Genomic DNA, 25,017 nt, shown 5'->3' on the forward strand with positions numbered 1-25,017 from the left:
TCTCAAAATAAATGTTCAAAAGAAAATCTCCTTATTAACTTCCAATAATTTCCCAATGCCCATAGTAAAAGATTCCTTAGCATGGCATGAAGAATTTTCCCTGACCTATACCCCCTTTATATATCTTACATCCTAGACAACTAGTTCTAAGAGCTAACATTTACTGAGCACTGGGCATGTGCCAGGCACCATTCTAAGTATTTTATATGTATTGTCTCACTCATTACTCAATGATCCCATGAGTTAGGTACTACTGTCAACACTACTTTATACATAAATCACTAAGGCACAAATGATACAAGTAGCTTATCCAAAGTCCCAACATGCCTTGCGCCTTTTCTATACCTCTGGGTCTTTACTTCTATTGCTACACTAACAGTGTCTAGCACTCAGAAGATATTCAATAAATGTTTAATTAACACAAGGTCTAGACAAAAGGACACAAAGAAGTTACAAAACTGGCACCAACGAAGTATTTGGCACTGATCACATTGAATCTATGTTTCTCCAAAGTTAGGCCTGAATGGGAAAGCATTCTACAGTACACAATAGGGGACAGAGAAGACTCATTAGTGAGAAAATGTTGATTAATAAAGTAACAACTTTAACAAACCAAAGAGGAACAGGTAATGTCAGCTGCAAAGTCCATTAACTTTTTCAAGCTTTCACATTAACAAATACATGAACATAAACCTTAACTTCCTAAACCTAGTCACCCCCATTCTGCCTTACTAGTTATTTTTGCAATTCAAGTAAAGGTATAGTGCTTTTTTTCCTGAGAAAAAAGATATTTCTTCCAGGTCAAAACATATCTTCATTATTTCCATCGGGCAGAAACTAGATTATCTAAAGACTGCTTTACATTCATGAATTTACTTGAAAAAACTTATGAGTGAGTCTCTCCAAAGGATTCGCATTTTAAACTACAGACAGTGGAGGCAGAAGAAAAAACCAATTTTGTTTAAGTACATAAATGAAACTTAATAGTTCACAATCCTTGTGTCCCCTCCCACCCCCATAAGTTGTCTTCTCTTAAGCAAAGCCTTTTCAGAAGGCACCAAAATGGAGTAAAAGTGAAAAAGAGGAGAATACTAAGGATGAAATGGGTGGGAGGCTGAAAGCCAACCTCTCTTCCATTTATTCAGTGCTTAATATGAACCAGTGATTCTTTCATAAGTAACCATAAATTCTCAACAGTGACCTAAAGCCAATGAAGTGTAATAAAATTTTAAATTATGTATCATATGAAAAAAGGTTTGGTCTAGTACAACAAGCAGACAAGAAAAGTGACTCTTAGGAAAGGAAACACTGACCGGTCGAGTTCTCTTGAACTTGGATTCCTCACGGTCTCTGTGCTGCCCAGAAGTGCTGGTTCTCTCCCTCACACTTCTATAACCAGGACTGGGGATAATATACTCTTTTCCTATGTCAATATCCTTCATCTTCTCTGAGTGGAGGTGCCAGGGCTCACAGACTCTTGGTTTCACTTCAGAATTTCTGAAATTAAAAATTCATCAACAACAGATATTTCCTAAATTGTGCTTAATCATACACTGAAGTGCTTTAAAATAGGAAAAAAGGACAAAAGCATTAAATAAAGCTTTATAACTACAAAAAGTTTTTCAAAAAATTTTCAAGTATTTTCAAAGATTTTCATTTTATTTAAAGAAAAAAATTCAGTATAATAGAATCAAGAACAATTACCTTGTCCTACCTCAAAGGGGAAAAAATTAGAAAAACTAAACACATTAGTAAAGAGACACCCACCCTCTTCATCTAAGCTCAAATCTGATGTATAGAGTATGTACATGGCTTTTCTTTTTAAACACTTTTTGTAAACAATTTCAGTTTGTCCCAAGCATTACAAACTCCATAATTTTAAAGCAGACATCATTTTCCCTACTAAATTTTACTAAATGAAAACTTACAAAACACTTATTCTACCAATGATATATCCCATCTCTGCAGTTTTATAATTCACTAATAGGTCAGCTGATGTTATTTTAAAGCTCCATAAAGTTACACAGCTCAAATACAAAATAATATTATAACTTAACTTGAAACACAAATTCCGCTTGGGGTACTGAAAAGGTTCTAAAATTAGATAGTGGTGATGGCTGCACAATTCTGTACAGATACTGAAGAAAACCCACTGAACTATACACTTTAAAGGGTGAATTTTATGGTATATAAATTATATCTCAATAAAACTATTATTAAAAAGCAGTAACAAACACAAATTTCCCACCCTGTACTACTAAGTTTCTATCAAACTCTGTTCTAAACCACTGCTTGCCTGGCTAACTATAATCAAGATCCTGCATCAACTCTGGTCACTTTTTCAAAAATAAACACATACATATCTCTGTAAAATGTTTCCCCTATTCTATGATGGTTCATGGCTTTCCAGATACAAGCTGAGAAAACATCTTTCATACCAACTTCACTAGAAATTAAAGAAGTAGAGCTTTGTTGCCTTTTGGATTCCATAAATCCCTGGCTTTCACTGTGACTTAAAAGCACCACTTCTGCAGTGCAAAATAGTAACAACCATAATCCATTTTTTTAGGTATCAGAAAAAAGAAGACAAACACTAATCCTCTAAATAAAAAGGACTAAATCCCCACAGAGGCATATTTCCAGCACAAAGAAAGCCTGATTTCTTGCCTTTCAGAATTCTGGTTCAAGTACCCTAAGGTGATAATGCTAAGTTACTTATCTTTAAAAAAAAAAAAAAGTCACCTTGTCCAATGACAAACTGCACCATAAAGAACACCGGCTTTACCAAGCAAGAGCGCAGCAATCGCGTCATTGAGATCTCATTAAGGTTTAAACTATAAACAGACCTGGCATCTGCCAGTGTCTCCAATGTCTGCGGATCAGAGTAACCTTCTTGTTACAGGGATCACAGAAGTCCAACCTTCCCCCCTAAAGGTTCCCTAGCCTAGCTGATTATGGAAGAGAAAAAATCAGTGCTACTTTTTACAAAGGTAGGGGGTGAGGCAAGAAGTTTGAAAGGCCAATGTAGTAACTCCTTTACAACAGGAAATGCCATGTAAAGAAGAAGGTGAGAATTCTCTCAATGATCTAACAACTCATTGTAACCAAAGATTCTTTCAATCACTTTAATTCAAAGGATAAAGCAGAATCAGTAGAGCATATGAGAAATGAAGTGACTTCCCTGCTATGATACAAGTAATGATTGTTTTGTGCCCGTCATGACTGGTGTGATGGACTGTGCTAAACTGCCCTAAGGGACCAAGTTATTCTGTGCATGAAGGGTGTGCAGAACGGTCTTCCATTATCTCCAACACCCCCATCTCTATAATTTCCTGGGAAAAGGGACACAATCATGAGGGTGGGCAGGCCCTAAGGAGGCACAAAGATACTGTTCTCTTGGCCTTGAACATAAGGAGGGCATCATCTTCTGTGGATCAGGACTATAATAAGACAGGGCACATCACGTGGAGCCCAGCGAAGAGCTAGGAACCCTGGTAGGTTTGGAAAGCAACAAGGCAACAAGCTGAAGCAAGCAAGCAGGCAAGGATCACTAGGCCAGACTTTCTATTGATTGATACTGTTTGTATTCCCCTATTTTCTTATATGTTCTCCCTTAAAGTTGTCAGAAAGTCTTTTAAAAATGCCAACTGGCCTCCGCTATCAATGGAGGAAGCGAAGATATTTTTGTTTATATTTGAGCCAGAGCTGTGCAAGGGCAGTTACAGAATAATCAAAGTGGGAACCCCAAAGAAGTGCCCAGACTCCAAATCAACAGGGCTGAAGCCACTAGGTCAGCTGCCTTTTTTTCATGAAGACTCTCTTTTCAGAGATAAAAGTGCAGACATTCTCCCTGCACAAAGATACAACTGTACGGGGGAGAGAAGGTGCACAGGATTATTAGAACTGTTAACTAGCCAAACTGGTGTTTCCAAATTGCCTGCCTCACAACATTCCTCAATAGGTTTCCAGCACCTCAGGAACCTCAGGAACCTCGCTCCAGGCCCTGAAGTTGCACAAGGAAGACACGAAGCTGAAAGGATACATGTTTACCACACAGCCTGTAATCCACTTGTTGCACCTGCAAGCCTCCTCACTTTTCACTCACGCTAGAGACCCCAGCGTAACCTTGCCATCTCCTCCTTCAAAACCTTTTGAAACTTTCCCAATCATTCCTGTGCCATCTGCCTCCAGCCTGCCCGTCTATGCAGAAACCAAATGACCCCTGTGTGACAAATACAAAGCAACACGCAGCTCTGTGCGGCAGAAGCGAAAAGGGCACTGGATGACAGTCGAGAGATCTGGGCTCCATTCCCGGCTCTGCCACGGGTTTGCTGTGCGCGCTCATGTCACGTACCTCCATTTACCCGCTTGCAAAAACGAAGAGAATGACTTACTTGGAAGGTCGCGGGCAGCTCAGTCTCGGGCTGGAGCGGTGTGCCCCAGGCCGCCCGCCCCACAACCTTCAGGATGGGTGCTTCTCTCGGGCCACCTTCGCCTGGGATGCCCCGGTCTTAGGGCGTTCCCACCGCCAGCCCCGGCCTGGCGAGGCGATCGCGACCCACACCCACGGGCTGCGAATGCAGCGCCCCCTGGTGGCTGCAACCGGGGCGGTCGCCAGTGTCCCCGATCGCTCATCCCAGCCCCACCTGCCTGCCTGCCTGCCTGCCGACGCAGGGCCTCACTCCAAGCCCCCGAGGGTCACGCACGGAGAAGGTGGCGGCGGGAGGCCAGAGGCAGGCCAGGCCCGTTCCTTGGGTCTCCAGTTTCCCCTGAACTGCTCGCATCCCCGACCACAGCCCGCCACGCCCCGAGGAAACGCAAGGGGGTGACCCCCGTGGCAATCGCGCTGCAGGCTACGGGTGCAGCAGTAGCAGCCACCTACCTGAGCCCCAGCTCCAGGACCGCCGCGCCGGCCACTCAACCACGCTCCCAAGCATCAGCCCCGGAGCAAAACAAGCCTTTATAGCGGCATCGGCCGGCACACCGCGCAGGCGCACTGCACAAAGCATGCCCCAGACTGCAGGGAATTGTAGTCCCCCTTCCCAGAGCCTGAGGCCCCGTAAGCGGCGAAGGACTACATTTCCCAGAAGCACCGTGGGCGCCCTGGAGGCGGTGCGGGCGCTTCTCTGCCACCGCGCTCCAGGCGCGGCCCCGTCCTTCCCCGAGCCTCTGCGAGCTTGTCTGGAATCTTCTGTGAGGTCGTGTTCTCTGGGGGCAGCCAAGAGACTTGACAACAGCTCTGTGTACGCACGTAGCCTGGTGTTCACAGGCAGGGCCGTCCCGACCATGCGCGGCCCTTCATGTACCAGAAAATATCGTGAAGGTCATCGTAGTCCGCTTCTGCCCGGATAAGGGTCGTCATCACCCCCAGCCAGCCCCAGATCTTATCTCTTGTGGCACTTAACATTTTACGATTGCTTGCTCATGGTTTGACCCTGCAGTTCTGCAGCTATCGCCTTTCTCCCTTTTATCCCAACTGCCCATCACCCTAATGTTGTGCTGCCTGGTTTCTGGATAATAAAATCCCAGGATCACAGTTTTAGAAGTCTGAAGAGCCTTGCAAATGGTATGCTAACTCATCCCCTTCTTTTTATAAATGAAACTGTGGCTCCCAGCGAGACTGATCCCTTGATTTCTTGTTCCATCTGTACCTCCAGCGTCATAACATAAAGGCTATTCCGTTGAATGCGTTCCTTCTCGTTTTCTGGTGCTTTACATACCATTCTTGTTTGGTTTAATCTCCATAAAAGCCCTATTAGTGGGTACTGCGATTATTTCAGAATTATTTTTTAAAAAGTGAGGTAAAGTGACCTGTCCGTCTTTATGCAGCTAGCTAGACAACTAGTGTGAAGACACTCACATATCATAAAGCTAAAAAGTACATTCTACACAGACCAATGCAGTAGAATAAAGAGCCCTGGAACAGGCTAGTGCATGTATGTATGTAGCCGCCCGGTTACAGAACGGGGGGTGAACACATAAAGAAACACACAGACACACAAAGACGGTACAAGACTGCAGTGCCGAAAAGCACCAGTCGCTTTATTTTTATACTCCTTTTGTCCAACAGCTACTTCCTGGTACGTGACTATCTTTAGAGCCCTGAGGTGACATGTTCCATTTCTTATGGAAATTGCTCAAGGAAGGCAGGCCATTTGCATCTTAACCTTTGGACCTCATTACCTCGTGCAGGACAATGAGACATGCCTTGGCTTTGTGTGCAAGACTTTAGGCCCTTGGCTATTTGCCGTAGGAACAGTTTGTTTATTCAACAGGCCATTGACCTCTAGCTCCAGGAAGCATTCAGCAGTCAATAGGCCGCGTCCAGACCTATTGACTTCTGGCCTTCAAGGAGCATTCTGGACCTATTGACCTTTGGCCCCAAGAAGTACGTCCAGCTTCGCTGACTCTGGGCTCAAGCCAATTCTTGCCCAGGGAAGGTCCCTACGATGTACCTTGATTTGTGAACAAGAAAACCTTAAAAATCAGTGGTAAAAGAAGATTCAATAAATAGTACTGGGACAATTGGTTATCCACATGAAAAAAAACAGGGATTAGCTCTTCATACCACACAGAAAAATCAATTTCAGGTAGATCAAAGGCTTAAATGTTAAGGGGAAAACTTTAAAACTTTTAGAAGGAAATAGGAAATATCTTTATGAACTTGGGAATAGGGAAGAAGTTCTTAAACAAGATACAAAAATAAATAAGAAAGATATTTTTACTATATTAAATTAAAACATGTTCAAGATGCCATGAAGTGAAAAGATAAACCACAAGTTGTAACTAACAAAGCTTTTTAATACAAAATATTCAAATAATTTCCACAACTCAATAAGAAATGACAAATAATCCAAGAGGAAGATAGGTAAATGACATGGACAGATCACAGAAGAGAAAAACCTGAGCAGCCACTCAAATATGAAAAGACCACCCAATGTCACTAATAATTAGGAAAATGAAAATTAAAATACCAATGAGATACCACCTCACCCAAGCATACTAGTACTTCCAACCTTAAACACGGTAGTACCCAAAAGCTGCAAATCTGATACCATCACATAAAAAGAAAAGCTTCTAAAATACTAGAAAAGCCATGAAATACTCCAAACATATTGATTATAGCTTTTTAAAAAGAGTGGATGAACACTAGGCAGCCCTGGTGCCAGGCTTCAATACACTGTAGTGCTATCTTGATCTGTCCAAGGATTGCCTGAGAAGAATTATATTAAGTTAGTGCAAAAGTAATTGTGGTTTTGGACCTATGAATTTTAAATCACTGTAACTGGGCTCAAACACATCTTTATTAATCAAAATAGGAACAATTACAATCAACATATTGTTGCCAATGAGAAATAAGTTATACAGACGAAAACGTGGGGCATATGTGTGGGAATGGCTATTAAGAGTGTGGATAATGGTAGCAGACCACCAAACGGTGACCGTGACCTTTTTATGGTGCAAGTTTGGCTTTGGGAAGTGCTTTGGAGCTTCTCAGTCCAACCACTGAGCTGGTTGTCGTATACAATCCACATTTTGTAGCATTTCACAATCCGATTGAGAAATAGTTTGTTGTTACGTACAATGAGAGAAGACAACACTTCAAAACAGCAATTATTTTGATTTTCGGTCAGCTCATGTGGCACCCACTTATCGAGATTTTTCACCTTTCCAATTTGCTTCAAATGCCACCATAGAATGGTCAATATTGAGTTCTTCAGCAACTTCTCGTATAGTTGTAAGAGGATCAGCTTCAATGATTGCTCTCAATTGGTTGTTAACTTCCTATGGCCAGCTACTGTGCTCCTCATTTTCAAGGCTCTCGTCTCCTTTGCAAAACTTCTTGAACCACCACTGCACTGTACGTTCACTAGCAGTTCCTGGGCCAAATGCGTTGTTGGTGTTGTAAGTTGTCTCCTCTGCTTTATGACCCATTTTGAACTTGAATAAGAAAATCACTGGAATTTTCTTTTTGTCTAACATCATTTCCATAGTCTAAAATAAATATAAACAGCAAGTTATAAGTCATTAGCACAAAAACATAAAGGGAGAAATGCTCATTAAAATGATGTATAATATAACCACGTTTATTTGAGAATGTATTCCAATATCAAATGGCACATTTCAACAATGCTAAAACTGCAGTTACTTTTGCACCAACCTAATACTTGACTTATTTACATGATATTGATTATAAAACACAGCCTCCTTGAAATGTTGGGTTGTGAAATGTTTGCGGGGATGGAGGAGTGATATTCTCCAACCCTCAGGCAAGGGGCTAGAGAATCTGTGTTGCAATACAGAGCTGTGTGTGTTGTTAAATAATATTTGTGTTGTGTAATACACTAAATATACTCATTCATTCACTATTAATGGAAATACAATGGAGCTAAAACAGACAAGTTTCCTGCCCTCATGGGGCTTAGACTCCCAAATAAACATGAATCAAAATTTAAATTATAACTGTGGTAAATCCTAGAAAAGGAGTTACATATGACATCTGAAGGATAATAAGAATTAGTGAAGTGAAGGCAGTGGATGTGGGAGAGAAGACAGCAATCCAAGCAGAGGCAATAACAAAGCCAGGTGGTGGTAGAAGGCAGGGAGCATCTCCAAAGGCCTTATAGAACATGATACAGGTCCTTAGAGGAAGAGCAAAAGGCAACCATTGAAAGATTTTAAAGGGTGAATAGCTTAAGAGTTGAGAAATCAAATTTACATTTTGAAAACTGCACTGTCATTGGCAGAGTAGAGAAAGAACTAGAGACCCAGTAGAATTGGAGAGAAGAGGCCAGCTAGGAGTGACTGTTGTCCTGCTGGAAAGAGATCATGGTGGCTTGGACTAGGATCATTAATATGTTGGAAAAGATGGAGAGAAGTAGATGGACTCAAGAGAAATTTAAGAGGTAAAATCAACAGAACATGTTGATGGATTATATAATAATAGATACAGTGGAATGAGAAAAAGAGGTTTCAAGGGTAACACCTAGGTTCCTGGTTATAGAACTGGATGGATGGCAGGCTGCTCACTGGCAGAAGTACTCCACTACAGTAGCCTCCTGACACCCTCCTCTACCCAGCTTGTCAGGAGCTAATGTCAAATGATAACGATCACCCCACATCTGCTGTGGCACTCATGTTGCCATGTTATAAAGACAAAAGTTCTCTTTTGCAGATCAATTTTGCAGTGAAAGGAATTTTCATGGAATAAGACCTTTCTTTTAAGTCATTTAATACACCAATATTTTATCTGACATCATGGAAACAATGCAGTGTGAAAGAATAAGGCAGCTCTTTAATGGTCCCAGGCAATTAGAAGAGGATTTAAGTTGTAAACAATGCCAAATGAAAGCCAGATGACATCATAGCATGTTATACAGCCAAAGGATTCACAGGATTTTCATGGAAAACTGCAATGAGAGAAACTGAGTCTTCATAAAGTACACAGTAGTATAGGCATGTTATGGTAAGTCATATCACACACTCATGTCATGAAGAGAAGTATTACACATTTCCCACTTTGTAGTAGCAACTTCTCTTGTTACTTCATTCTTACCTTATTTCATCATCAGTAAGGGTATGAAATGAAGAATTGTTTCTTAAATTTTTACGTACTATTATATTGAGATGCACTATTAGATTGATTGGCCCAACAAAAAGGTGTTCAAAAATTAGCTCCTTGTTAAAAAGAGGAAAAAAATTGCCAGCAATTATCTTATTTTAGCAAAACAATATTATCCACCACACTAAATTAGTATTGTGTAGATTTTATAGTCTTGCATGTATATAACTTATAAATTTATTTTAACTTTATGGTGGTATAAGAGCTATAAGCATAAAGACTTTGTACGTGGTTTTATAAATGGACATATTTAAGTAATATTATAATGTAAATAACAAGTCAACATCAGGGGTTTGAAAGAATTGTTCTTCTTTTAAAAGAGGTCTGAACCTTATTTGAGCTTGGGAAACACTGGGCTGTAGATTGAAACCGAATCTTAGCCTGGTATGCGACTCCTTCCGTGATCTGGCCCGACATAATACTGCAGCTTCATCTCTCACTCTCCTAGTCAAATCTGAGGTCTCCACAACACCATAATTTCCATGTTCTTACTCTAGCCGTTCCTTCCACCCAGAACAACCTTCTAAATCTACTCAGCTAAAATAATACACATCACAGCCCATAGACAGGTCTTGGGATTTTAATACTCCCAGAATGACAATTAGAAATTATTCAATAAATGACACAATTATTGAATAAAATGACATAGTATGTCTAACACCTGTAATGACAAGATGTGTACGGAGAATTCTGCCATGTTATAGTGAAGTATGGACTGGGTATCTTTCAGGCCACTACGTAGGAGGAAACAGGGTCCCTCTAAGCCAGAGAAGCCAGAACCAATAGTCTAGCCAAGATGGAGCCTTATCCAAAAAACAGATCTTAGGCAGACTTAGAAGAATGGTCACTCTCATTCATTCTCCAGAACTTCTCAAGTGTTTTGCTTTATAAATGTGGGCTTTTGATCAGAAGAAGAGATAGACAACTTTGGTCTACATTGGTGATAACAACTTATTGGCATGAATGTCAGTTGAAGAAAATTAAAAATTCATGCAGGCTACACTTACTTTTCAATCAAAATAATTCAACTCTTGAGCCCATTGAGGAAAAAATATGTATTCTTGAAACACAAATTATATGCTTTATTGAGTGTAAGAGACTACTGCTGAGAAAAATCAGCATTGCTTTTCAGCTACTAATGTTACTGAGTGGGCATATTTGAGAAGTAATGATACCAAATCATCTTTTAAAACTTTCATCCTAGGCTGGACGTGGTGGCTCACGCCTGTAAACCTAGCACTCTGGGGGGGCTGAGGTGGGAGGATCACTCAAGGTCAAGAGTTCAAGATCAGCCTGAGCAAGAGTGAGACCCCATCTCAAAAAAAAAAAAAAACAAAAAACTTTCATCCTAAAATTAGATCTAGGTAGACAACATGTGGCCTGAAGCTGGTAGGTCATTGATCTAAAGGAAAAGGAAAAAAAAAGAGTCCTGGAGTCAGTTGAAGTTTATATTGCTCAGGCATTCAGAAATAGCTTGAAACTTATATCTATTTTACTTTCTACTTGCTTATAGCTTCTTACAGTTCTAATCAATCTTCAAGTTTTAAAATACTTCTTTAGTTTTTTAAAAATTTCTTGATTTATTTACATGTATGCTACTTGCATTCTATGTTCTATCTGTAGCAAGTTTGAGACCAATTATTTGTTTTTTCTTCTAGATTTCTATTTACCTAAAGCAGTGTTTCCCAAAAATAATCTATGGAATACTAGTCCTACAAGATATCCTGAAAGTTAAGAATTTCCAAAGTCAACTAAGTTTGGGAAATTGTGTATATGGTATTCAAAATTCACATTAATATTTAACTTAATACTCTGAGAAATCCTACAACAATGAAAGCTGGTTAGCATTGTTTAATTCAACATTTCTCAGACTTATATGAACATGAAATAACAAAAATAATTTTTTAGAAACAACATTAAACATCCTATAAAACTAGTGTTCTGCAGAAAATGCTTTGGCAAATGCTAATCCAAAGTCACCTTTTTTGAAAAACGAATAAACAAAATGACAAACAAACTTGCCAAAGGGGAAGGGATTCTCCACTGATGAAGAGTGATGCTGAGATGAGCAGAAGGGTGAATCCCAACAGTATCTAGCTGAGTGAGGCTGAGAGAAAAGGGCTCTCTGCTCACAGGAACTACAGTCAACCCAGATGTTTTATGTACAGAATATTCCATTTAGTCTGGAGCAAGCTGGGCAATCTCAGGCTAGACAGGATAGCTATCACTGTCATTTTTACTGTTATGTCTGCTTCAATTTATTAATTGCTTAAGATGGGCAAGGCCCTATACATACATTATCTCAAACCACATAAGACCCCTGCAAGATAGCTTTTACCCCAATTTTAGAGATAAGGAAACTAAGGCTGAGAGAGGGTGACATGACTCTTGCAGAAAGGATTTGGTCTTAGACATTTCGTGTTGTATTATGCTACTTCAATTTGTAAAGCCTCTTCATTGAAGCAATTGCTCTCTCTTTGTTCTCTAAGCCACTGATTATCTTCCCTAAAGCCTTCCCTGCCAGAAATAGTTCTAGAACAAAACAGGTTAAACCACTGATAACTTTGGTTCTGGTTTCCACCATGAACCAAATAACTGCACAGCCCAAATCTAATAAGATCTCTGATTACCTAGGCATGGAATGGTATTTTGAAATTACTTCCCCAGGCTGTACAAGAAAATCTTAATAACCAAAGGCAAAGTCAAACACCTACAGAAGCCAAGCAGGTAACATACATGAGAGGAGCCAGCCAAGTATTAGAGAGTAGCAGGAGATGGAGACTGTGATGACCTAGAAAGAATATGCTCCTCCAAAGAGCTTAACCACTTATCTCTGGCAGATCGTTGTCAAGCAGAAATATGAGCCCACTGTTGCTAGATCTTATTTTTCAAATGAAACCAAAACTACAGTTTTTATGTGAAACCTCTCCATTTTTAAGTGTTGGACAACTAACTAATTTCTTAAAAACAATAGCAGGGTCAAAAATAACATAAGCTTTTAGGCTGATAGCTCATGATCTTTTCTTTAAAATCATAAGTCAGCCATCTCCTACCCCATTAATCACTCACTCTCTTCATTCAGTAGACTTGGGTCCAAATTGCTTCTGGTGCACACTAAGAATCAAAAGTTAAGACTTGTCAGTACTGAAGTCATGTTTAAAACCTCAGTGTCTCAAGTTGATTCTACAAAAAAACATCCCACACATACATTTTTTTTTGAAAGATGGCAGCAAGGTTAAACAACTGCACGTTCCACTTGGAGGCAGTGGTAGTTATACATGCCTTTTCAGTGATGCATTAAATATGCCAGAGTGACTTTAAAGTATGAGGAGGCCATTAACACTGCTCCAGTGACTATCTATTTTTGCTTTTTTCTTCCCAAACTGATTTGCCAGATTACTTTTGGAGACTAGATTCAGGCCCAGTTGGAGCACAGGGTGAGTTATTCCTCCATGACATTCTCTTGTCACCAAGGATGCTTGTTAGAGAGGTAGTTAATGCCACCTGACACCTGTATTATTCAAAGGTAGGGCTCAAGGTGTGGCCTGAAGTCTTTTAAGGTTAACATCATCAGCAAGTTCCCAGAGAAGAGGCAAGGAGAGGAAGATGGAAAGGGGCTGGCTCCATGGGAAAGGATTCCTCCTCTGCTTCATCCTCCACCTGCTGCTGCAAGGTAGGACAGCATAACAGCAACAGCAGAGCAGATGTATAACTCCTAGGAAACAGAGAGTTTCTATTAATATAAAACTGTTATGTAAAAATAATATGTTAATATTATACAATTAATAAGTAAAAATAATAAGCTTTTATTATACCTGGATAGTCAATGATTGGACATTAATTTTGGTAAAGATGAAAACTCATGACTTTGACAGCTTTGAACCTCTTCCTAGGATCCTAACAATGAGTTGGCTCCTCTCTTTGGCTACTTCTCCACTCCCCATGCTTCTGTTGGCCTCTTCTTCCCCACATCTCTCTTGCCATGCATATAACCTGTTCCTATGGTTTCTGAATATCAACTAATGTTAAGAAAAAGAAAATTCTTCTTTCTCAGCTCTCTTGAAGCTAAATGAAATGGACCAGAGAAGATCCTAAGGGGAAGGAGGTGGATTAGAAGATCTGTTGTGGCAGAGGGAAACTTTTTCATTATAATCTGCCCGGTCTAGAGTATTTTTCTTGTACATTAATCAAAGTGAACAATGAGGGATAGTGCAACATCAGAGAGAGATAAAAATGGACTCTACCAGAGGATGTTACCAAGCAATTATCTGTTTATACTCCACAAAGTATGACTAGGAAGGAGGTAGGTATAAAGTGGGTATCAAGGAACTGTCTTTAAGATAGTCTTGGTGATAAAGACTGCTGAGTGTTAGAGGAGAATAATCACAGCACATAGTAGAGTCACAGTAAATACTCATTAAATTGAAAAACTGGGTTGCTTCTTTAAGTTCCCATATGTCTCAGACAACCTACCAGATTACTTCCCTTATTAATTTATGACCATCTATGCCTTATTAATATAATGTGGAGGAGAACTAGGATTGAGAAATTTGTCACTGACATCGCCTACATGGCTCAAAGGCAGAGGGGAGCAATGGAAAGACACTGAGTGAAGGTGGAGAGGTTTGTGGTAAGATTATCAAGAACATAGCAGGACACTGTAAAGCGGTGGTCAGGGCTGAGTTTGCATACACATCTGGACAAGTTTTGCATGGAGACAGAAATAATGGAATTGAGAACAGATTCCTTGACTCAGCTCACCTCATCAACTTCCACCATTTGCCTACCGCCCAGCCCACTCTCCCTGGACCAGGAAGGAGGAGCTCGTATGCTTGTCCCAGTGCCCCCTGTTTTCTCTCTGGGCAGAAACTCTCCCTGGGCCCCGGCCCTGGCGCTCCTCTCACAGGGTCTCTGCTCTCTACAGGAAGAGGTGACACTTTCACCATCAATTGCTCAGGCTTTGACCAGCATGGGGTGGACCCTGCTGCCTTCCAAGCAGTGTTTGACAGAAAGGCCTTCCGTCCAGTCATCAACTACAGTGTCCCCACTCACGTCAACATCTCCTTTACCCTGTCTGCCATCCTAAAAGTGGTAAGTCTTCACCCAACATTGGAGTGGTCTAGTGGTGAGCAGTGGTCCTCTGATTAGATTTTGTAAAATTAGAGACTCAACAAAAAAACCAAACAATCCAACTAAAAAATGGGCAAAGGATTTAAATAGACATTTCTACAAATAGCCAATAAGCACATGAAAAGATGCATATTTAACATTATTAATCACTAAGGAATTGCAGATCAAAACTACAATAAGATACCATTTCACACCCATTAGGATGGCTACTATTAAAAAAAAAAAACAGAAAATAACAAGTGTTGGTGATGATATGGAGAAATTGGAATCCTCGTGCACTGCTGGTGGGGAGGTAACCTGGTGCAGCTGCTATGGAAGACAGTATGGTGGTTTGCCAAAAAAATTTAAAATAGAATTACCATACAACCCAACAATTCCACTTCTGGGTGTATACTCAAAAGAAGTGAAAGCAGGGTCTCAAAAAGTTATTTGTACCCTCATATTCATAGCAGAATTATTCACAATAGTTAAAATGTGGAAGCAATCCAAGTGTCTATCGACAAATGATAGATAAAATGTAGTACATACATACAATGGAATATTATTTAGCCTTAAGAAGGAAGAAAATTCTAACACGTGCTACAATGTGGATGAACCTTTGAGGACATTATGCTAAGTGAAATATGCCAGTCACAAAAAGACAAATACTATACGAGTCTACTTATATAAAGACATAAAGTAGAATGGTGGTTGCCAGGGGATGGTGAGAGGGCAGAATAGCGAGTTACTATTTAATGGGTACAGAGTTTCATTTTGCAAGATGAAAAGAGTTCTGGCAATGGATGGTGGTGATGGTTGCACGACGGTATGAATATATTTAATGCCACTGACCTGTGCACTTAAAATGGTTAAGATAGTAAATTTTATGTTATATATATTTTATTACAATAAAAGTAGAAAAATATGATTTTTAAAAGTGTTAAAAAATTAAAGGTGCATTCTTTGAGGTGGAGAGACATGATAAAGAATGCTGCAATGACATCACTGCAGGTAAAAACCTGTTCTTTCTTAGAACATTCCACAAGAAACATATTCTCAATGGGCCCTCATACTGGGTTTTTCACTTACATTTCCCATGTACCCTGGGTTGTTTTGATCTACATTTTTCATGTTTTGATCTACATTTTATGATTTAAAATCTTAATTGCCACGTGGAACAACCTAGGAAACAATCAAGGGGAAGGTGGTGGCATTGGACTTGTATTCCTGGAGTTAATGATCCTGAATGAAAACTGTCTTTCCAGGATGCACATCTTCAACTGATGACATCATTCCTGTGGCTCAGTATGGTATGATAAACTCAGTTTCCCCTGTATTTTACTGTGGTACCTGCCTCTTTCTACTCCTGGGTCCAACTTTGCAGATTATATTGCATAAAGCTGAGAATATCCATAAATTAGACAAGTTCAAACAGTCAGACCAACAGCAAAAACACCAAACTTTCTGATTGTTCTGCCAGTTTAGGAGGGCAGAGATGGGGCACAGGGAGAAGGTCATGGAAGCCAATCCTTCACTGGCTCCGTCCTGGAGAATCCAGAGCCAAGCTCACAGGCTCCTTTAGAACACTGAGGTAGAAGTGGAAGAAGCAAGACGGTGGCAGTATGACAGCTGACACTGGAGAGGAGATGGGAGAGTGAAGAAATGGGTGAAAAAAGGAAGATAAAGTGCAGCAGACAGAGCAAGAGTAAAACTAGTTCCCTCATCCTGTTTATCTCATGCTGTGGTTTCCTCTAGATCTGGCACAATCCATTCATCAGGTGGAACCCAGATGAATGTGGGGGCATCAAGAAGCTCAGCATAGCGACTGAGAACCTGTGGCTTCCAGATATGTTCATCCAGGAGTTGTGAGTTTCAGGGCCAAAAAAACCAAGAAGGAGACCACATCTACAGGGAAGAGCATAGTGTAACCAATAGGGGCCACCCACAGACTCAGCTTAGAAGGGAGCAGGGTCTGAACTGCAGAGCTTACAAACCCCAAGAACATGGCAGTGGGCGGGAGGTAGAAGTCATACGAGTGGAGCTGGAGCCCAGGAATGGGGTGACCTGAGAGAGAAAGAAGGCCAAGTCTGATGGGGAGCCCACAGCACCTACCTCCCTGTCCTTCTCCCATACAGCATGAATGTGGATCGGACACCTGCAGGTCTCATGGCTTATGTCAACAGTGAAGGTCACACCAAATATAATAAGCCAATGCGGGTGGACACCATCTGTAAACTGGACATCTTCTATTTCCCCTTTGATGAACAGAACTGCACGCTCTCCTTTAGCTCGTTTGCCTACACAGGTGAGTGAGGCTCATTAAAGTAGGTTGCTGAGAGGCAGAGAAAGGGTTTTGGGTGAGAGGAGGACAGAAAGCTGGGAACAGTGAGGGGATCTGGAAGCTCGGTAGTGAGGAAACTCAGTGTGGGCAAGGGACGTGGGAGAATTTGGGGAGGCTGAGTTGTCTGCGTCTCCTTTACAGTGGAGAACGTGGTCCTGAGCATGGAGACGGAAGTGCAAGAGCTCTCAAACACATCGCGGAACCTCATTCAGAGCAAGGGGGAGTGGGTACTTCTGGGTATCACCCAGAGAGCAATAAAGATGACCGTGTCCTCCAACCAATACGACCAAATCATTTTCTACGTGAGCTCAGGGGCCCTGCTTGTGATCTTCTCCTAAGAGTCATAGCTTATGTCCTCCATGAGAATGTAGGCTATCCCACAAGAAAGATGCTCCACGGAGGGAGGGATTTTTGTCACTTTTTTCACTGATAAATCTCCAGTGCTAGAACAATACCTGGTACTCAGGAAATATTCACCAAATAAATCTCTCTTTGAGGAAAAAACAACACTTCTGTGCCAATAATTCACAGTGAAGGTGAGCTTCCCATTCCTCTAGGGCTATCAGAAATTTCTAGAGAGCAGGAATGTTTGTTTATTTTTTTAAAGATATGATAGAAAGAGTTATGAAACACTATCTTAGGGATATTATGATTCCAAATCCTGATAACCCCCAAATATCTGTCACTATCTGCTTTGCCTTCGACTGGTCTTAAGTGTCCAGCTACAGAGTCGTAGAGGTTAGACCTTGATGAGAAAAGCGAGCAGATACAAAAGGATAGAATGCACATGATACCTAAGTATCTGGTCCCACAGTGTTGGTAAGAACACATCGGTAGGAATAAAAATTTAAGTGCAGAAAGTTGACAGCTTGGGCTAAGAAGGAATGAGATAGTTTCAGTGATAAACGGCATGGCAGAATCAAACCTTGAGATGTCTTTGGATGGAGAGGACAGTGAGAGGGACGGGAGGGAACATTTCCTCACTGGACACTTTGGTGCGGGACAAATCCCAGCTTTTGCTCTTACCTGGCCTGGCAGCCTCCCAGCCTTCTCCTTACTTGTCTCTCCCTTTCCTTCCTGCCAGGTAGCCATCAGGCGCAGGCCCACGCTCTACATCATAAACCTCCTGGTGCCCAGTGGCTTTCTGGTTGCCATCGACGCCCTCAGCTTCTACCTACCTGCAGAGAGTGGGAATCGCGCCCCATTCAAGATAACCCTCCTGCTGGGCTACAACGTCTTCCTGCTCATGATGAATGACTTGCTCCCTGCCAGCGGCACCCCCCTCATCAGTATGGCTCCTCCCACTCTCTGGAGAAGCAGAGGCAGCAGAGGACAGGGACCAGCTGCTGCTCTCATTAAGGAGGGAAGGGGCTCTCAGGGAAGACTGGCTTTGGGATAGAGACATAACAAGAACTTAGTTCTGTTTTATTTACAGTTTGCTTTGCCCTCAGGTGTCTACTTTGCCCTGTGCCTGTCACTGATGGTGCTCAGCCTGCTGGAGACCGTCTTCATCACCTACCTGCTGCACCTGGCCACCACCCAGCCCCCACCCATGCCAAGCTGGCTCCACTCCCTGCTGCTGCACTGCACCTGCCCAAGGAAATGCTGCCCCACTGCGCCCCACAAGGGAAATGAGGGCCTGGGTCTCCCCACCACCCAGCTGCCTGGTGAGGAAAGTCAGCCCCCCACACTTGGTCTTCCCACACCCTCACTTCTCTGCCCCTGCCTCCCTCCTTGCCTCCCTCCCTGGGTGGGTGACCTTCACAGCCCAGGGCTGAGTCTCTGTCCTTTCCAAGGCCTGAAGGAGCCAGTAGAGTTGGTGGAGAAGTCACCAGGCCCTGGAGAGGCAGAGGTGGCTGGGGGCTCAGGATGGACAAGGGCCCAGCGGGAGCAGGAGGCCCAGAAGCAGCACAGGGTGGAGCTGTGGGTGCAGTTCAGCCACATGATGGACACCCTGCTCTTCCGCCTCTACCTGCTCTTCATGGCCTCCTCCATCCTCACGGTCATCGGCCTCTGGAACACCTAGGCTGGTGCCCACCTGGAAACCTCCATCTGGAGCTTCTCTTGCCAGGCTCTCATGCCCTGGAAACCACCACATTTTTAATCCAGTCCTCTGCACAGTTTCAGACCAGACCTGGATAGTTTCCTCTGCCCTCCAAAAGTGAGGCCCTTGCTCCTGCATGCCATCAGCCCCCTCGGCCCTACCATGGGTCCTGCTGCCCTGGCGCCTCATGATTCAGGTTCCTGAAGTAAGTCCTAAATTGGATCACCCCAATAAACCCCTTTGCAGAAGGTATCCACTTTTCCCTGAGTTATGTTACAGAGTCAAAAATCTCAGGATTGAGAGTTTTCTTGCAGAAACTCCTCATTAGCCAAAGCAAGAAGGATTTTCACACGCGTGCACGTGTGTGTGTGTGTGTGTGTGTGTGTGTGTGTGTGTGTGTTAAGTCTTATCAGACAACATGTGAAGTGCAGGGAAGGGAGAGAAGGGACCAAAATCTATTAGAAGGAATTATAATAAAATAGAGATTAACCTCCTATATCCAGTTACCCTGGATTTAAGCTTCCGAAATTAATAATGTGCCAGAATTAGGCCCTTCTTTCTTAAAGAGTGAAACCTTTTGTCAAAGCCTGACATATGACTCATTCATCATTAAGCACTTAGAGTGTTAACATAATCCTGCATTATCATTAACAGTGTCTGTGTCACAATTTGAGTCAATCTACCCTAAATAATTCTAAGAAAAGAACAGTAGGCCAAAGGAAGTACATTTGAAAATGGCATCTACTTTAATTGGGAGAAACACAAATGCCTCTATATGAACTGAAAAATTCCTTTTCCTAGCACTTGTCTTTTTATTTTGGAAATCTTTGCCTAGTGGCTCACCTCTCCCAGTAGCTGCCTCGTGCAAGGAGAGGCTCCCCTGTGGCATCGTGCATGGGAGCTGTGGTATGATGTGTTGGTTCAGAAAAGCACCTATTTGAGAGCAACTTAACTACAACTCAAATGTGATTTTTTATTTTTAGCAACAATTTCTTTCCCTTTCTTTCATTTATTCGTTTATCCCTACCTTCCATCTGAAGTCTATATTTCCCAGGTCATAGCAGTCTAGGAGTAAAAATAGTGTCACAGACTTGTTCACTAAACAATATTTCTCTGGTTCCTCCCCTCCACTGCTCTTTCTCAAACTCTTCCAGCTCCCTCTGGTCACTGTAGACGCCCAAAGTGTGGCAAGGCCTCCAATGTCCACTGGAGGTGCTGCGGGTGCCTGCCACAGGGCTGCCCACCACGTGCGCTGCAAGAGCATCTGTTTGCTCAGAGCCAAAGCCGGGGGAGGGCTGGCGCCCAGCGCGGCAGATGCTGCCGACTGGATGCTGAGTCAACAGCACCAGCTGTTACTTGCTGTTTCCTTGAGTCCTCTTCTGCTGGGACTCAGAAGGGGTGCACGGGAATTTGGAGTATTGAGTCAGAAATGGCCTGCAGTCCTCTGAGTCATCCTTTCACTCAGGCCTATGAGCTTCAAACCAAATTTGTGTCCCTTCGTTCTCTTTTGAGGATGCATTTTTTGTTCTTCCAGGAAGACCTCTGGCTCCTCAGTTTCCAGAACCCTCTCATGCATTTCTCTTTCCATCACCAATCCTCCAGGCATGTCCAATACATGCCCACAACCTAGTCCATACACAATCTAGGCTCAAATGGGGGCCCTCACACTCGCCTGAATAAACTGCTGTATCTGTTTTTACTTTGGCAGTTCCTCAACTCACAGTCTTATACAAGGTGGGCATTCAGAAAAGACATAGTAATAGTAATAATAATAACCAACATTTATTAAGCTACTAATGTGTGACAGACACTATTCTAAGTGTTCTATATGAATTGACACATTTAAATCTTATATTAGCCCTATGAAGTGGGAACTATAGATCAAAAAACTCTTAGAGCCAAATGTGTTACAGAATTTGGAATATTTTAAATCTTAAAAAGGTAATAATTATCCACGTACTATATGTTACTAACACCCCAAGTTGGGTATGGAGCAGCACCCTAAAATCAAACAGTATTTCTGTAGTGAAATCTACAAACATGCACACTAGGTAACAAAAATAAAACTATGAATAGCCTTGCATCAGTTCAAATCAGATTGTGCACCAAATAATTTGTGAAAAATCACTTGGTTTTCCAAGCTCTTCAGAAATTAGAACTTTGGTTTTGTATTAATATCCTCATTTTATATAAGGAGATAACAAAGCACAGAGAGTGACTGTCAGTTAGTGTCTCTCCAGGACCCACGGCTAGTTAAGTGGAGGAGCTGTGGTTTGAACCTGGACAGGCCGACTCTAGAGGTTGGACTCCTAATCTCTCTGCTACACTTCCTTCCAAATTGAAGAGGAGACCCAGACAGGTTCTCAGGGTCCCATACTGAGGCATCAATACCGCTGTAAGTCTTTATTGGCTGACAGGCTAACATTTTAGGAGAATTAAACGGAAAGAGCAAGGCCCCAATCAGAGTCCCAAAGATGAAGTTTCTTTTGAATTTCCTTTCACTCCCTCCCCCAGTCTCTCCCAGCCTCGGCTCTACCCTTTACCCCCTACCTCCCCACCCTCATTTTAAGTCACAACACCTAAGTGCACTACTTACAATACCCTGTTCCTTTCTGGAGAGCGTATTTCCCCACATTTAATCTGGGCAATCCCTCTTTCCTCTGTGTTCCCTCCAGATTTAGTTTTTTGCTGCTGATATATATTCTACTGTCAAACCCTTTTGGATCTTCCATTCCTGTACTCTATCCTGAGACGGTTGTCTCACCTGGAAACTCATCTTTGACTTTTGCTGAGTAGCTCATTTACCCAGCATTGAAGGGCTCTGGAATTATTTAAGATCAATTTGTATCATTTTGTCCCCTTCATCTTCATGTACAATTTCTCTGCTTCTTTTCTTCACATTATCCCCCCAATATGTAGCTTTAAGTTTTATTTGAATAGAAAGTCTGAAGTTTTTCTTTTTTGACATATGGATTAAGATTCTTTTTTTGTTTGTTTTGTTTCCTTCCCAAAAGGGCTTTTTCTTTTTTTTCTTTTTTTTTTTTATTTCAGCATATTGTGGGAGTATATTGCCCTTCCCCCACCCGAGTCAGAGCTTCAAGCGTGTTCATCCCCTAGATGGTGCGCACCGCACCCATTATGTGTGTCTATACCCATCCCCCCCATCTGCCCAACACCCAGGGAATGTTATTATTATATGTGGACTTAAGTGTTCATCAGTTAAAACCAATTTGATGGTGAGTGGATTAAGATTCTGTATCTCCTTTAAGTAAAACAAGGCATGATATAATTACAGTGATTTTATTTTCTCCAAAAGCAAAATATGAACAATGTGATTTTAATGTATCACCCACTGATAAGCACACAGAACCTTTGAGACTAAAGCTCTCCCCCAAAATAAACAGGTGCAGTTGCTGCTGTGCTGTTCCACCTATAACGGAATCATATGAGAAGCACACTTTGTGCTAAAGACTTTACTCTTGTTATCTGATAAAGCTCTGCAAGGCTCTGCAAAGCAATTTATGTCCTCTTTAGCCAAACCTGCTGACAGGCGCTGGCCCTGTCCGTGCCTCCCCTGCATCTGATGGCTCATTTCTGCCTGGCAGCTCCTCACCTGGTCCCTTTCTCTGCAGTGCTACCCTGTGACTCCTGCACATATTTTTGTTCATTTTCTTGTTCTCTAAACCATTGTAAGCAGCTTTTCTCCATATCTTCTCCACTTTCTTTTGGCTCCATATTAACCTGACATGAGAATATTTCATCTCATAACCATCTCTGCCTCCCCCTTCCTCTGGTCCACTCCAGGATGTGAAGTCACAGGCTTTATTTCAAGCCTGTTCTTTTTCATCTCTCAAATTTCTGATTCTTCCTTTGATAACCTTTCTTATTTGATCATTCATTGGCACTGGTTCTTCTATCCAGTAGGGGAAAAATGGTACAGTATAGAGGCTTCGGAATCTGGCAGCCCTGGGGTTTAATCTCATGCCATTACTTGCTAGCTGGGTAACCTTGGACAAGTGGCTTAACCTCACAAGTTTACATTTCTTCATTTGTCAAGTGAAGCTAAGAATACAAATTAAGTTAGATTTGAAATATTGCTTTTGAAAAATTATTTATAAATTTATAGAAACTAAAAAACGAAATGTGAAACACTAGACAGCATCCATTTTTCATGCCAGCTGAGATCTGAAATACAAAATAGACTCCTAGGTGGGAGGCAATAGACATAAAGAATTACAGACTTTCTGGTTCAATGCTCACGTTTTTTAGATGAGAAACATGAAGTGAAATGACAAGTATGGTGTTGTCATAATTCAACAGAGCCTGGGACAAGAGCCTGGCCTGTGAAAGTGGCAGCCACAGGCCAAGGCTTGTCCATGGGCTTCTTTTCGCAGGTGCCTCCCAGAGGGCCAGGGCATTCCTACTTTCCTGCTCCCGGGCATCATGGCAGTCTGACCTCAGCCGGTGACCCACCCTGCAGTTTGGGTGCTCTGGCTGCATCCCGTGCTCCTGGCGCCTTAGCTCTGGCCAGTGGCCTCTGTGTGTGATTGCCATCCATCCAGCTGCAAAACAGTAGCCCTTACCTCCTCCTTCTACCATCTAATTCTGCCCTTGCCAGGTACAAGCTATATCCCAAATCTGATCTCCCAGAGTCCCAGATGAGCTGGGCTGCCAGGGGGCCATATAGCATAATCCTTTTGGAATAAGATGAGGAGACAGGTATTGGTGTCTGTCACTTGCAAAATTATTAATACACCTGCTCTTCTCCCACTGTTTACCTTTGGATCCAAGCATTGTCCAAGCCCAGGGATTTCACTGGGGGAAACCTAGGAGCCTAATAACCCAGTCCACAAGACTTCCTAACTATGAAGTAATGAAAAGATCAAGAAAAGAGCAATAGAATCAGTTTGGCCTGGCTTTGAATCTGGATTCTACCAATTTCCACCTGAGTGGACACCGGGCAAGATTCCTTGACACCTCTGCAAGTCAGTTTTCTAATCTGTAAGATGGGAGTACTGTAATAATACTGAGATCCCAAAACAGTCCTAAGGATGTGAATACTATTAAATATAAGAAAAGTGCCTAACACAGTATAGGGCACATGGCACTAACTCAATACATGGTAGCTTGAGGAGGCCATTCTGAGCCTGGTCTTTACTGGAAATGTAGCGGCCCGATTGCAGAATGGGGGATGAACACAGAAAGAGACACACAAAAATGGTACAAGACTGCAGTGCCGAAAAGCACCAGTTGCTTTATTTTTATACTCCTTTTGTCCAGCAGCTACTTTCTGGTATGTGACTATCTTTAGAGTCCTGAGGTGATATGTTCCATTTGTTATGGAAATTGCTCAAGGAAGGTAGACATTTGCATGTTAACCTTTGGACCTCATTACCTCGTGCAGGACAATGAGACATGCCTTGGCTTGTGTGCAAGACCTAAGGCCCTTGGCTATTTTCCATAGGGAACAGTTTGTCTGTTCAATAGGCCATTCACCTTTAGCTCCAGGGAGCATTCAGCAGTCAATAGGCCACATCCGGACCTATTGACTTCTGGTGTCAAGGAGTGTTCGGGACCTATTGACCTTTGGACCCAAGAAGCACGTCCAGCTTTGCTGACTCTGGGCTCACGCCAATTCTTGCCCAGGGACGGTCCCTACATCTCCCCCTTTTCTTTTAAGTTTGAGATTGAATATGCTTAAAGACCGTCTTGATATTTTGATTACATTCGTTGATTTTTATTTTTCGGTAGCGCCAGCATCTGTAGACTGAAAACAGGCAAAGAATAAAGACAATTAAAATTCCGGCATTAGTTCCTATGTTATTAAGGAAAGATTTAAAAGTTGTTAAAGGATTAGCTTGTGACAGGCCATTTGCCAAACCTTGAAAGAAATCTTGTTCA

General features: G+C 42.1%; 2 protein-coding genes across 5 annotated transcripts in view; one reads left to right on the forward strand and one right to left on the reverse strand.

The window, feature by feature from the left end:
- The window catches only part of ABCC5 (ATP binding cassette subfamily C member 5), an 80,361-nt gene extending 75,293 nt beyond the window's left edge, over positions 1-5,068 (reverse strand). The window contains exons 1-2 of one of the 3 annotated variants that reach the window (XM_045539784.1): positions 4,883-5,068; positions 1,314-1,497 (exon numbers count right to left, since the gene is read on the reverse strand). In XM_045539784.1, coding sequence (XP_045395740.1) covers positions 1,314-1,442 — 129 coding nt within the window. In that variant the 5' untranslated portion in view covers positions 1,443-1,497; positions 4,883-5,068. Of the gene's footprint in view, positions 1-1,313; positions 1,498-4,394; positions 4,501-4,882 lie in introns of those variants that run through there. The other 2 variants (XM_045539785.1, XM_045539790.1) reach the window with 2 other exon arrangements.
- Positions 5,069-13,228: 8,160 nt separating this feature from the next.
- LOC123641830 (5-hydroxytryptamine receptor 3C-like) lies at positions 13,229-19,098 on the forward strand. 2 transcript variants are annotated; one of them, XM_045556766.1, is made up of 9 exons: positions 13,229-13,295; positions 14,547-14,713; positions 15,997-16,041; positions 16,487-16,596; positions 16,867-17,036; positions 17,214-17,374; positions 18,157-18,361; positions 18,524-18,739; positions 18,869-19,098. In XM_045556766.1, the coding sequence occupies exons 1-9, from the start codon at positions 13,229-13,231 to the stop codon at positions 19,096-19,098; spliced, it is 1,371 nt and encodes a 456-aa protein (XP_045412722.1). The 2 variants fall into 2 exon arrangements, with proteins under 2 accessions (XP_045412722.1, XP_045412730.1); XM_045556774.1 differs by lacking the exons at positions 13,229-13,295; positions 14,547-14,713; positions 15,997-16,041; positions 16,487-16,596; positions 17,214-17,374 and having other exon boundaries at positions 16,905-17,036; positions 18,157-18,394.
- Positions 19,099-25,017: the final 5,919 nt, after the last annotated feature.

Source organism: Lemur catta, chromosome 1 (assembly GCF_020740605.2).
Source record: "Lemur catta isolate mLemCat1 chromosome 1, mLemCat1.pri, whole genome shotgun sequence".
Taxonomy (NCBI): Eukaryota; Metazoa; Chordata; class Mammalia; order Primates; family Lemuridae; genus Lemur; species Lemur catta.

Excerpts from the sequence above, each read along its gene's own strand:
- LOC123641830 (XM_045556766.1), top strand. The coding sequence starts at position 13,229 with ATGGAAAGGGGCTGGCTCCATGGGAAAGGATTCCTCCTCTGCTTCATC. Across the intron at positions 16,042-16,486 it reads CATTCCTGTGGCTCAGTATG|ATCTGGCACAATCCATTCAT; the intron begins GTATGATAAACT and ends GGTTTCCTCTAG. Across the intron at positions 18,740-18,868 it reads CCCCACCACCCAGCTGCCTG|GCCTGAAGGAGCCAGTAGAG; the intron begins GTGAGGAAAGTC and ends GTCCTTTCCAAG.